We start from the raw sequence: 11,833 nt of genomic DNA, 5'->3' as shown, positions 1-11,833 counted from the left end.
GACACGCTGTGGTTGGAGAGGAAAATGCATCCTCTGTGTTGCATAATCGAGGTGCTTAGACGCGGTGCATGTGTTTCTGTGTTATTATCACCTCTTCCTGAAGCTGAGGATCAGTCACAGAAAACAACACTATAAGGTAAACGTGATAAATGACAAAAGGTTAACATTTACCACGGCAAAAAAATCTATTTAATGAAGGTGTCAGAAATCACACCAGTGCAGTATCTGGAGAGATGGTGGAGGCTCATCAGAACATGTAATAATAAAGGTGTCGACACACTTTGTCCTTTGCATATTTGACATTTAATTGTCTCCAACAAGGAACCTTATTAATAGAATCGCAAAATAAAGACGATTAAAAGGAACATGCCTGAAGGTAATTACAAAAAGCTGGCACAGTTAAGTTTCTATGATTGATGACCTTTAATGTTTACTTATTGGAATATGTAGTATAAAAAAAAGAACAAAATACACCACAGGATCTGTGTTCATTTGTAACTTCCATCAGTTTCTTCCTTCATTCAGACATTCAGACAAAGCATTTTGTGGAAAATCAGTGGATCAATGGAAATAATCAGGTGTACAAACAGTCATGATGGAACATTTAGGAAAGCCTGAACTTGTCCTCGGTGATTGACAGCTGGCTGCATTAATAATGATGATAGTGATTAAAGTTTGTTTCTGTTGGCATTGATTTAAACCATCCAACTATTGAAATGAAGCCGCAGGGATTGGGTGTGTAACAGTTCAAAGTGGCACAGGATAAACAAGGAGAGCGAGGTAAAGAATTTCAAGCAAGATCCAACAAAAAAAAGAACATTAACAGTACAAAGTCATAAAACATTTGTCTAACTGCACCCCTGCAGTGTAACCCTGCATGCTTGATAACATATAAATCCGTTTTCTGCAGCAACCACAAACCTTCATAACAAATATCAGACCAGAAGTCTCCCTCCTTCATTTTCAAGTTTAATCTGAGCCAGCTGCATGGATGAAACTATTATTATCGAGCAAAATACTTTATATACAGCATGTGATAAGTCTAAAATCTGAAAACATGCCCAACTCTTAATGCTGTTTGCTCACAGCAGAAGAAGTATGACTTCTTATTAACCATAAGGTGATTCTGGGCTGGAGGGTGAATGCATAAAACATTTGGATGTGATGCATAAAATCATCTTTGGATAACACCAAGGTTCCGACACTGTGTCATCACCCTCTCACCTCCTGCTCCTCCTCCTCCTCCTGCTCTTCCACCAAGGAGAGCGAGGTAAAGGATTTCAAGCAAGATCCAACAGAAAAAAAGAACATTTAACAGTACAAAGTCATAAAACATTTGTCTAACTGTACCTCTGCAGTGTAACCGTGCATGCATGCTTGATAACATAATAAATACATTTTCTGCAGCATCTATAAGGGGATTCTGGGCTGGGGTGTGAATGCATAAAACATTTGTCTGACTGTACTTCTGCAGTGTAACCGTGCATGCTTGATAACATATAAATCAATTTTCTGCAGCATCTATAAGGTGATTTTGGGCTGGGGTGCGCGTAAAACCTTTGGACGTGATGCGTAAAACCTTTGGATGTGATGCGTAAAACCTTTCGATGTGATGCGTAAAATCATTTTTGGATAACACCAAGGCGCCGACTGCGTGTCATCACCCTCTCACCTCCTGCTCCTCTTCCTTCTCCTCCAACAAGGAGAGCGAGGTAAAGAATTTCAAGCAAGAACCAACAAAAAAAAAGAACATAAACAGTACAAAGTCATAAAACATTTGGCTAACTGTACCCCTGTAGTGTAACCGTGCATGCATGCTTGATAACATAATAAATCCATTTTCTGCAGCATCTAAGGTGATTCTGGGCTGGGGTGCATGCGTAAAACCTTTGGGTGTGATGCGTAAAACCTTTGGATGTGATGCGTAAAATCATTTTTGGATAACACCAAGGCGCCGACTGCGTGTCATCACCCTCTCACCACCTCCTCCTGCTCCTCCTGCTCCTCCTGCTCCTGCTCCTCTACAGCAGCGTCTCCACACTCTGCTGAGCAGCGTCACCCTGAGTCCGGAGCATCCTCTGATGTACAGGATGGGAGTCAGGGCTGCGTTAACTCGGGGCAAAATGCGAATAGGGTCAGTGCCTTCATTCTTAAAGGTATGACATTTCGAACGAAAGAAATTGCATGCCACAACATGACAGAATATAGGAAGCCACGTGCCTAAGAAGAACACAGCCACCACCAAGATGAGATACACCGAGGAGCGCTTGCTGTCTCTCTCCTCTGAAGGAGGCTCTCTCTCCAGCTGGAACCTAGCTATCATGAACAGCCTGATGTTCAGCCCTATCATTATGATCACTGTGAATATGTTGCCCGCAAACGTGCCTATGCTGGTGACCTGTTTGGCCACCCCGACTGTGACCACGTTGTTCACGGCCACGATGAGGAACGCATAGAGCCAGTAGGAGAAGATGACCAGCAGGGTTTTGTTTCTGCTCATCCTCTGGGAGTATTTAAAAGGTGACACCACCGCGTGGTACCTATCTGCCTGCGCGGCCAGGATGGCCATGTAAGACAGCCCTAGAAACGTGTGCGCGATGTAGAAGGTTCTCGTAGGTGAGCTGAAGTTGTCCCTCACGTCGAGGACACCTGCGTAATAGTAGGACACGCCGGTGCAGATGTCGCTCAAGCAGGTGCTCAGCATGTACATGAAGCGGTTCTCGCTGCGCAGCGCCTTGTTCAGCAGGATGGAGAGAGACACGGACACGTTGAGGAAGATGATGGTCGCAGCCAGGAGGATGTTGAAAAGAAACATCATCACATTGCCGAAGCTTGTGAGAGGCAGCACAGGAGACCAACCCTGCAGGCTGCTGTTACTCATCGGAGCAGAGAAAACAAGTGTTAGCAACAACAGAGTGTTCAGGTCTTCATGGCACAGCAGAAAGAGAGCTGACAGCATGCAGCTGTGTGACTGCGCAGCTGGGAGGGTTTACTTCTGCTCTTATCTATGTAGGGAGGAGACCACCTGGGTGACTTTAATGTCCATGGAGAACAAGTCAACAAGCTCATGATGAAAACACACAGAGGTCAACAACTTATTGACCTTTTGGCACAATTTCTCAGTGCATGTTTATCAGTTTCAGTTGACTTCAGTACTTTTTTTATATAAAACAGAACAGCCTCCATCTGGCTCTGAGGAAAGCAGCCTTTTGTGCAACAAACCAATCTATTTAGCCTTGTTTTTAACTAGAATCTGTTATTGCAACTAAAATACCATTTGATTATGAATCACCTTTGGCAATCTCTATTAATCTAAAGCACTTTGACTTTATGAAACCACTTCATAAACAATAACATTTATTAGTAACCTCTTGCAACTTTGTGCTCGTTAAAGGTTTTAGGACACAAGAAAGAAAGTAGAAAAGACTATAATTATGTAACCTGCTATAATCTTTAACTTTTCTTTATTCTTTAATCTTTATTTGGTGCAAGTGGGAGGGTTTACCTCTGCTCTTATCTATGTAGGGAGGAGACCACCTGGGTGACTTTAATGTCCATGGATAACAAGTCAACAAGCTTTTGATGAAAACACACAGAGGTCAACAACTTATTGACCTTTTGGCACAATTTCTCAGTGCATGTTTATCAGTTTATCAGAACAGCCTCCCTCTGGCTTTGAGGACAGAAGACTTTTAGCATGGGCAACAAACCAATTAACAAACCAGCAACAATGATCTTTGGCAGAGAACAGGTCAACAACCTGATGAAGAAGAGATCAGGAGAAGGAGATGGGGATGGATTGGCCACACAATCCGGAAACCGAGTACCAGCATCACCAGGCAGGCCCTTAGATGGAACCCACAAGGCAAAAGAAGGAGAGGCCGGCCAAAATCAATCAAAATGCTCAATATACGGAGAAATACACACAGTCCGTATTCAGAAATTGTGCGTTTGAAACAAGCCGTTAGGATTTCTGTCCATTTGTGATGTCACAAATGTACAATATTTAGACCATTACACGGTTTTAAACGTAAACATTCTAAACGTGTCCCAGTTTATTTCCTGTTGCAGTGTATGTAAATAACATCAGCTGACAGGAAGTAAACATGGACCCAAACTGTTGCCTAGCAACACAATTCCGTTGCAATTCTGTTGAAATGCACTAAAACTAAGTGTTTCAGACAGAGGGTAAATACAGGTATATACAGACAGGCAGTACGAGGAAAATAAAGTTGTTTTTTTTAACATTACAGCATGTAAACATGTTCTAGTAGAAACATAAAATACAAGTATGAACCTGAAAATGAGCATGATATGGGACCTTTAAGTTGTTTGACCTCTTTAATCTAAAGCACTTTGACTTTATGAAAGCACTTCAGAAACAGAAGCATATAGTAGTGGACATCAGCCTCTGAAACTTAGTGCTTGTTAAAAGTTTTAGGTCACAAGAAAGAAAGTAGAACGATATAATTATTTAACTTGCTATAATCTTGAACTTTTCTTTTTTCTCTAATCTTTGTGTTGTGCAAGTGGTTTCCAAAGTTGGGGCTCTCAAACTGAGGTTTGATTTGTTGCTTTTGGGCCATAAATAGAACAATACCGAACTATCAGTTTTAATAAGACGTATCTCCCCTAACCTGTCTGTACTGAGCTTGTCTAAAAGTTGCATACACCCTCTCTAACAGGGCTAATTATGAATCTATATAGAGTTAAGTAGTTGACTGAAACATGTAAATAAAACACAACATTTCTAGTACTCACAGCTGCTGGAGATTGCTCATGTTTAGTGTCTGGATGCTCCATCAACAACAGCATGTGTCCACATGTCTTCATTCAGACAGACAAGCTTCTAATCCAATAGTCTGGGGCAAGAAAAGGATTTTGTCAAATGCATGTTTGTGTCTAAGGTTAATGCATTTCTATCACTGCTTTATTATCAACTCTTTCAATTACACTGATTTTATTTCAAGTGTGTGTTTATCACTGATCTGATAGGACTTGAAGAGAAAACTTCAGTGAACCAAATGCATTTCTACATCATGATGTCCACTGTGAGAACCAGTTTATGAGAGAAACTCAGTAGGATTCACTACACTGCATATACTGAATATATTCATTTGGACTGAACTTTACAGAATCTCTGCAAGATTAGAGATCATTGCCAACAGCAGAGAGAAGTCTTTTGGCCTTAAAATATTAGTTATTGCTCCCTCTAGTGGTTGAAAAGCGCATTGACTTTAGTCAGATATTGTCTGGTGAAAGTTCTCAGAGATCAAATGATTCAATGACTCACAGGGACCTTCATGTACTGAAGCAATAAAAACGAGCAAATGAGTTTAATGAAGAGGCCTTCAGGTGATTAATGCTCATTTATTTGGAAACTTTCATTAAACTTTGGGCAAAATGTACCTGAATTAAAAGAAGTGTCTATTGTGAGTTCATGTTGTTATAATCCAAGCAACATGTGTTGGTACGTTTGTTGATTCAAACGAGCACTTCATACCCATGCAGCTATGATCATTAGTTAATAACTGGTTACAGATGGCAAAACTGAATCATTCTGCATTTCAACTGTGTCGTAATAAAGGGAAGGCCTATATGACTTAGACCAGTGATTCTCTAAGTGGGGTCCGGAGACCCCGAGGGGTCTTTGGCACTCTGTTAGCAAAATCATTTGCTATAAATGATAAAACTGTTCTGTATCCTAAAAAAGTGCATATCTACACATGGGGATCATTTGCACCAATAAAACAAGCATATTGTGTCCATTACTCCCACCCACGTTAGCTTTGAGCCAATAGAAAGTCTGATATGATTGTGACACACAGCAATAAGTCCATTATTTTGAATCTGAAGCACTTAAATGAGAGTCAGCTTTAGACTGGTAAATTTAAACGTCTGGCTTTATTAGGACTTACAACTGTTCATTTTTTGAAAGCTTTTAAGATCAATGACTTGAAATGTAGGCCATAAATGCTGTCAAGTTGAGTCCAAATGCAATTTGAATAAAATAGCCCTCTGTTTAAAGGTATATAAGTGTATTAGCTTTCCATAACATTGCAAATTTCCCCGCTGTGGGACTAATAAAGTATTATCTCATCTTATCTTAACACGATTCAAATTTAATTGTGTCTGTTTATCACTATGAAACAGGTCTGAAGGAGTTAGGTTGATTAGTTTTAGAATACAAATAGTTCCAATGGCATCTAAGAGTACAAATGGTAGTGAGCATTATGCTTAATCAGAGCTATGATTATGAGGGAGTCCCTGTATGGGTCCCTGGCCCCAAAAACTTTGAGAGTCCCTGAATTAGACGGCCCTGCAGAGTTCTCATTACCAAGAAACATCAAGGTTTATATTACAAAAACAGGGTGAGGCTGCTTTTATGTTGCACACAGATGGAACCAACTTAAATGCTCTCACATGCTCCCCAACTACCGTGGCCACTTTCAAATACAAAACATACACTCTGTTGTTCTCCTGTTCCATTGATTGATTGGTTTCTCTACTATACTTTTATTTCCTTTGTTGCATTTGGTGCAACTTACAACTTATTACTGCACTGTAGTTCTGCTCTAATCCATTTGTTATTGCTTATTGTTTAAAGGGGACATATGCTCATTTTCAGGTTCATGTTTGTATTTTGGGTTTCTACTAGAACATGTTTACATGTTTTAGTGTTAAAAAAAAACATTATGTTTCTCATACTGTCTGTCTGAATATGCCTGTATTTACCCTCTGCCTGAAGCGCTCCGTTTTAGTGCATTTCAACGGAATTACAATGGAATTGCGTTGCTAGGAAACAGCTTGGGTCCATGTTTACATCCTGTCAGCTGATGTCATTCACATACACTGCAACAGGAAATAAAGTGGGACACATTTAGTGTGTTTACATATAAAACTGTGAAATGGTCTAAATATTGTAGATTTGTGACATCACAAATGGACAGAAATCCTAACAGCTTGTTTCAAACGCACAGTTTCTGAATACGGGCTGTGTGTATTTCTCCATGGATTGAGTGTTTTGATACTTTCACATTATTTATATAGCACTTAAACCTGCTTTATAATATAAAAGACATGAAAATCAATTTTTTTTACAATATGGGACCTTTATTGCTTTTCTTTGCATCTGTTTTTGAAATGTGCTATAAAGTTGCCTTGACTTAATTTAGAAGCTAATTAAGTTTTTACTCTGAAGATGTAGCAGAGGGGAAAGTGAAGGCGTTGAACAAAAGTGATAAAAACTTGATAAAAGTTTTCCTTGGTCACCCTGTAGACCTCAGACAGACAATACGACAATACGATAATACTTTATTGTCAAACAGGTCTGAAATTTGTTTTGCATCACAGCAGCTCCATTTGCAACATCACAGAAAGGACAAAGACAAGAAAACAAGGATACATACATTTAAACATTACAATCACAGAAGACGATATTCAGGGCCCTTCAACGTACATTTAATCTGGGATTAGGCTCCACATTTAGTTTTAGGATTGACTGGTGTACAAAAGAGAGCTTCAGTCTAACTTTATCAAATCGTGGAACCCTGTATCTCCAATTTGATGGTAACAATTAATATTCACTGTTCAAAACATGGTTGGGGTCAGAGACGATGGTGTTAGCCAGCCTTAAGATGTTATTATGATAGGCTGATTCATAGAGTTTCTCAAGGGGCTGACCTACAATCTTTGAGCAGATTTTCATTTGATGAAGCAGTTTTGACTTTAAAGTAGTGGACAAACTCTTGAACCATGTAGTATAACAATACTGTAGAACACTCATAATCACAGAAGTAAAAAACAAAAGAAGAATTTGTTTACTCGCCCCAAAAGACCTGAGGTGGTCTTTTTACAGACAAATTCAATGTGGTCTTTCCAAGATAACAGATGGTCTATCATTACTCCCAAATATTTATATGAAAATACCTGCTGGATTTTTTCGTTATGAATAACAATATGAACTTTATGAGAGTCAGATGGTGAACCAAATACAATTTCTTCCAAACCACTGTGAAAGTGTTATGGAAACCACAGGACGCACAAACAAGCCACTGGTGATCATCTTGTTTATTACCATCACCAAACACCCCTGGGACCTGTTGTGATTAGGCCTCCATATGTCTGACATGCGTCTGTTCTGTTAAACATGTCACTTGAGCCTCTGCCCTTTAGAGATCTATCTGAGCATCTATAAATATAATGTGTGCTCGTACTTCTGGTGGAGCCTCCAGGATGCTTCTCCTCCTGAACGCCACCGTCCCTCTGTCGGTGGACTTCGACACTGCGGAGGACTTCCTCATCTTCATCTTCCACATTCTGTTCGCCACCAGCGCCGTGCTGGTCGCCGGCTCGGTGGTCATCGGGATCTCCTCCACTCGGTCTCTGCGAGGCCAGAACCGGTTCATATTCATGCTGAACACGAGCATCAGTGACACTCTGACCGGCTTCTCGGCCTACTACCTCGGCCTCTTTGACGTCCAAGAGGGCTACCCCTCCAGAAACGGAACGTTCTACATTCTACCCTCGTTTCTCGGTGTCAATGTGTTAACCTTCCTCTTCGCGCAGTTCGACCGCTACTTCGCCGTGTGCCATCCATTCTTCTACAATCGCTACATTACGCGCTCTTTCGTTATTGGAATCTGCGCGTTCTGTTGGATCTACACCTACTCCATCCTCACGGTGCAGAACATGGTGCCCATTTCGAAGGCGGCTCAAATAAACGCGTTCGGTGTGATGACTCTGCAGATTATAGTGCTCGTTAAAGTGTTGATGACTGTTAAATTGTATGTGATTGCCAGGAACCACCTGGTGAGAGAGGCGCCCAGCGCGGAGAGAGACAACAAGAAGGAGTCGCTGCGCATCATTGTGTTTGTGGTGATCTGCTTCTTGGCTCTGTGGTGTCCGTCCTTTGTTAATATCATTGTGAGACAGCTGACGAGGAAAGGTCTGAGGTCCAGGAATGAAGCCACCAACCTGTTCGCCACCATGGCGCGCATGAACGCACTGGTGACTCCAGCTGTGTACATCTGGGGCAGTCCGGCGCTGCGGGAGGCCGTCTGGAGAACAGGGTGGAGGAGGATCTGCACCTGCAGGAGGGCGAGGTGAGAGTGGCCCTTTCTTGCCATGAAGCGTAAGCATCACAACCTCTTATACATCCCTGGTCTGTGTACCGTCTGTGTGTCTATTGTACATCTATTTTGGAGGTCCTTGACATGAAAAAGTTTGAGATTGCTCTCAAAATATGTGTGCTAGATTTTTTTTCTAACTTCCATTTCAAGATTCAAGATTCACTTTATTGTCATTTCACTGAGTATTTGCATACACAGAAGGAAACGAAATATCGTTTCTCCCAGCTCCCGTCAGTGCATTAAAAAGGATAGAATAAATAAGTATTAAAATGAACATACCTAAAAATAACAATAGAAGAATAAAATTAGTAAACGTTTCAGACACAATTTCATACAATTTGCAGTCATACACCCAATTTGCAGTCGTGTTTAGCAGCAGAGAAAAGTGCATTTATGTCCATAATAAAGTGCTGTTTTGCATTACTGTTCCAAAAATTGTCTTTGACATGTGACTAGCTTTAAAAACTGTTATGTCCATCGCACACTTTATGCTCTTCTAGGAAGCAGCCGGGCAATAAAAAGTTTAATAAATATATAAGTAAGTAGGTAAATAATTATAATAGTATGCATCTATAACATCTGTATTGTTCAACACTGGCCATTTCGGTAGAGACATTGAATATGACTTTAACTTCCATAATTATGTATGACATTATTTTATATGTTTGTTTACATAATGTTATGTATGCAATTGAGTTATTTGTATTAACACATACGAACTATGTTTAAGTCTGGCGAGGTGAGAGTGGCCGTGAACTTGATTTTAAATGTAACTGTTTGGCTGTAATGCGCACGTTACGCACTGTTTTATATCTAAGGCCTATCTGTTCTACTTGTCCAATGTTAATAAGAAATATTATGTAAAACAATTACCGCAACTCCCTCTCTCTCTTCCATCCTGTCTCTCTGTTTCAGAATTGGCTTTAACTTTGATGGAATGAAGAAGCAGCCAGCATCATCATCATCATAAGGTATCATAAGGAGAAAGGATTAAATGGCGCTGATGACGTAAAAGTGACACGTGTTTCAATCACATCTGAATGTTCATTATGTAAAATGACTGAAACAAAACGCACTCGACAGATTGCGCAGTTGGACCTTTTTTGCGTGGGGATTAGTCAAATGTGAAATATGGACTGTGTTTGGGATGAGGAGAGGACAGTGTGTGTGTGTGCCACTGCTGCATGTTTCGAGGGCTGTGTGGGGCTAAGAGCGCTAAATCTGACATTTCATTTGGAATCGATGTTTTGCACATGAAACACGCCTGTTTTGTTTTGTTTTGTTTTTTGAAGGGGGGGGGTTCTATATTCTATTCTTTATTTTTATTATTATTATTTCTTTTCTTAATTTAATTTCAATTTTGAATGTTGAAGTTGTTTTCTCTAGTGTACGTAATGAGTTCATCTATAAGCTCAGTATTTAAAAAAAATTGTTTATAAACTATTTACGAATCGTAAAATTGCATATATGAAAACAACCTCGAAAAAAGGGAAAAAATAAAGTATATGAAAAAAAAAAGAAACCCACCTGTCATATTTGTCATAACAGAATAAAATAAAACATTCGGATCACCCTTTTCTTTAACACCCCCCTGTATTGCTTAGCTTGAATTTGGAATATGGATTGTGTTTTATTTACTGGTAAACTCATGTTCATCCAGGTGTTAACATTGCAGGTTATGAGAGCCTGTTATTCCCCTGTATTCAGTGTCTTATACTTAAGTTCGGATGGCATTTTGCTCATGCAACTCTCCATTACGGGTAAAATACTGTTAAAATAAACATTTGAATTATTTATGCCATGACAGACGATATCAACATTTGAGGTTAATTGATCACATACAGTAGTAGAATATATCCCGCAGTTTTTTTGTTTTAATTTCTAAACCCACCCAGGCCTGAATTTACTGTTGCTATATGCTGTTTAATCATACTCGACCACGTTTGAGTTTCAGTTTAAGTTTAAGATGATTGCATTGCCCGAATTTGAAGAAACAGTGTTCAAGTGGACTCATTCCTCCTCGGTTGTGTGTAGCCAGCGAGATATGTTTATTTAGTGATTTGTTTCGTAGCACAGTTTATGTGTGATGCTAATGTCATTATTCTGTTACAGAACAGATTACAGTCCAAAACCGCCGAGGCGAAGCTCTGCTGCTGGGCGCTGGCGTTGAGATGGAACGTTGTAATACAACGTTCCAATGGAACGTATACATTGACTTTCACTTCTTCTACGTTCTTTGTTTGTCACTAGACTTTCAACGTTCGATATATTACGTCACTTAATCTGCGCTTCGTTCGTTCTACTACGTCACTTGTTCTGACCAAATGCAAACAAACAAACAAAAAAAACGGCGCTATTCAACGTGTCTGTTGTTTGCAGAAACTTATTATGTCAACTTGTTTTTGTGCAGTGGAGCACCGCGGACAGCTCCGCTGGCAGCCGCAGGTTCATGACCTCGGTCAGCTCCGGATTCTTGTTGTTAATATGATTTCTCCTCCACAAGACGGGCCTTGATGGTTGTGGTGGCAGGAGGCTCAACTTTAATAGCTATAATCTTTCTAATCAATACAAAAGGTCACTTAACTTCTGTAGTTTTTTTTTCTATTGTTGTTTGAATTGAAAATAATTCAAAAATAAAAATGGATCACAAGGGCAAAGCGCGATGGGACGTCATTGATCATTGTCTCTTCCTCTTAAAAAAA

At 40.0% G+C, this 11,833-nt stretch overlaps 2 protein-coding genes and 1 long non-coding RNA gene across 3 annotated transcripts; 1 reads left to right on the top strand and 2 right to left on the bottom strand.

The window, feature by feature from the left end:
• Positions 1 to 1,930: 1,930 nt before the first annotated feature.
• Positions 1,931 to 2,881, bottom strand: LOC119493276 (sphingosine 1-phosphate receptor 3-like). Its single transcript, XM_037778435.1, has one exon. The coding sequence runs from the start codon at positions 2,879 to 2,881 to the stop codon at positions 1,931 to 1,933; it is 951 nt and encodes a 316-aa protein (XP_037634363.1).
• A 588-nt stretch (positions 2,882 to 3,469) lies between these two features.
• LOC119492514 lies at positions 3,470 to 8,350 on the bottom strand. The gene is made up of 3 exons (XR_005207792.1): positions 8,217 to 8,350; positions 4,762 to 4,862; positions 3,470 to 3,846 (listed from the first exon to the last, which is right to left on the bottom strand). It is a non-coding gene; the product is annotated as an uncharacterized LOC119492514 (long non-coding RNA).
• Positions 8,061 to 11,812, top strand: LOC119492513 (G-protein coupled receptor 15-like). Its single transcript, XM_037777005.1, has 2 exons — positions 8,061 to 9,104; positions 10,047 to 11,812. The coding sequence occupies exons 1-2, from the start codon at positions 8,203 to 8,205 to the stop codon at positions 10,099 to 10,101; spliced, it is 957 nt and encodes a 318-aa protein (XP_037632933.1). The 5' UTR covers positions 8,061 to 8,202; the 3' UTR covers positions 10,102 to 11,812.
• The last annotated feature ends 21 nt before the right edge of the window (positions 11,813 to 11,833 follow it).

Source organism: Sebastes umbrosus, chromosome 8 (genome assembly GCF_015220745.1).
Source record: "Sebastes umbrosus isolate fSebUmb1 chromosome 8, fSebUmb1.pri, whole genome shotgun sequence".
Classification (NCBI taxonomy): Eukaryota; Metazoa; Chordata; class Actinopteri; order Perciformes; family Sebastidae; genus Sebastes; species Sebastes umbrosus.
This window is presented reverse-complemented; position numbering and strand designations above follow the sequence as displayed.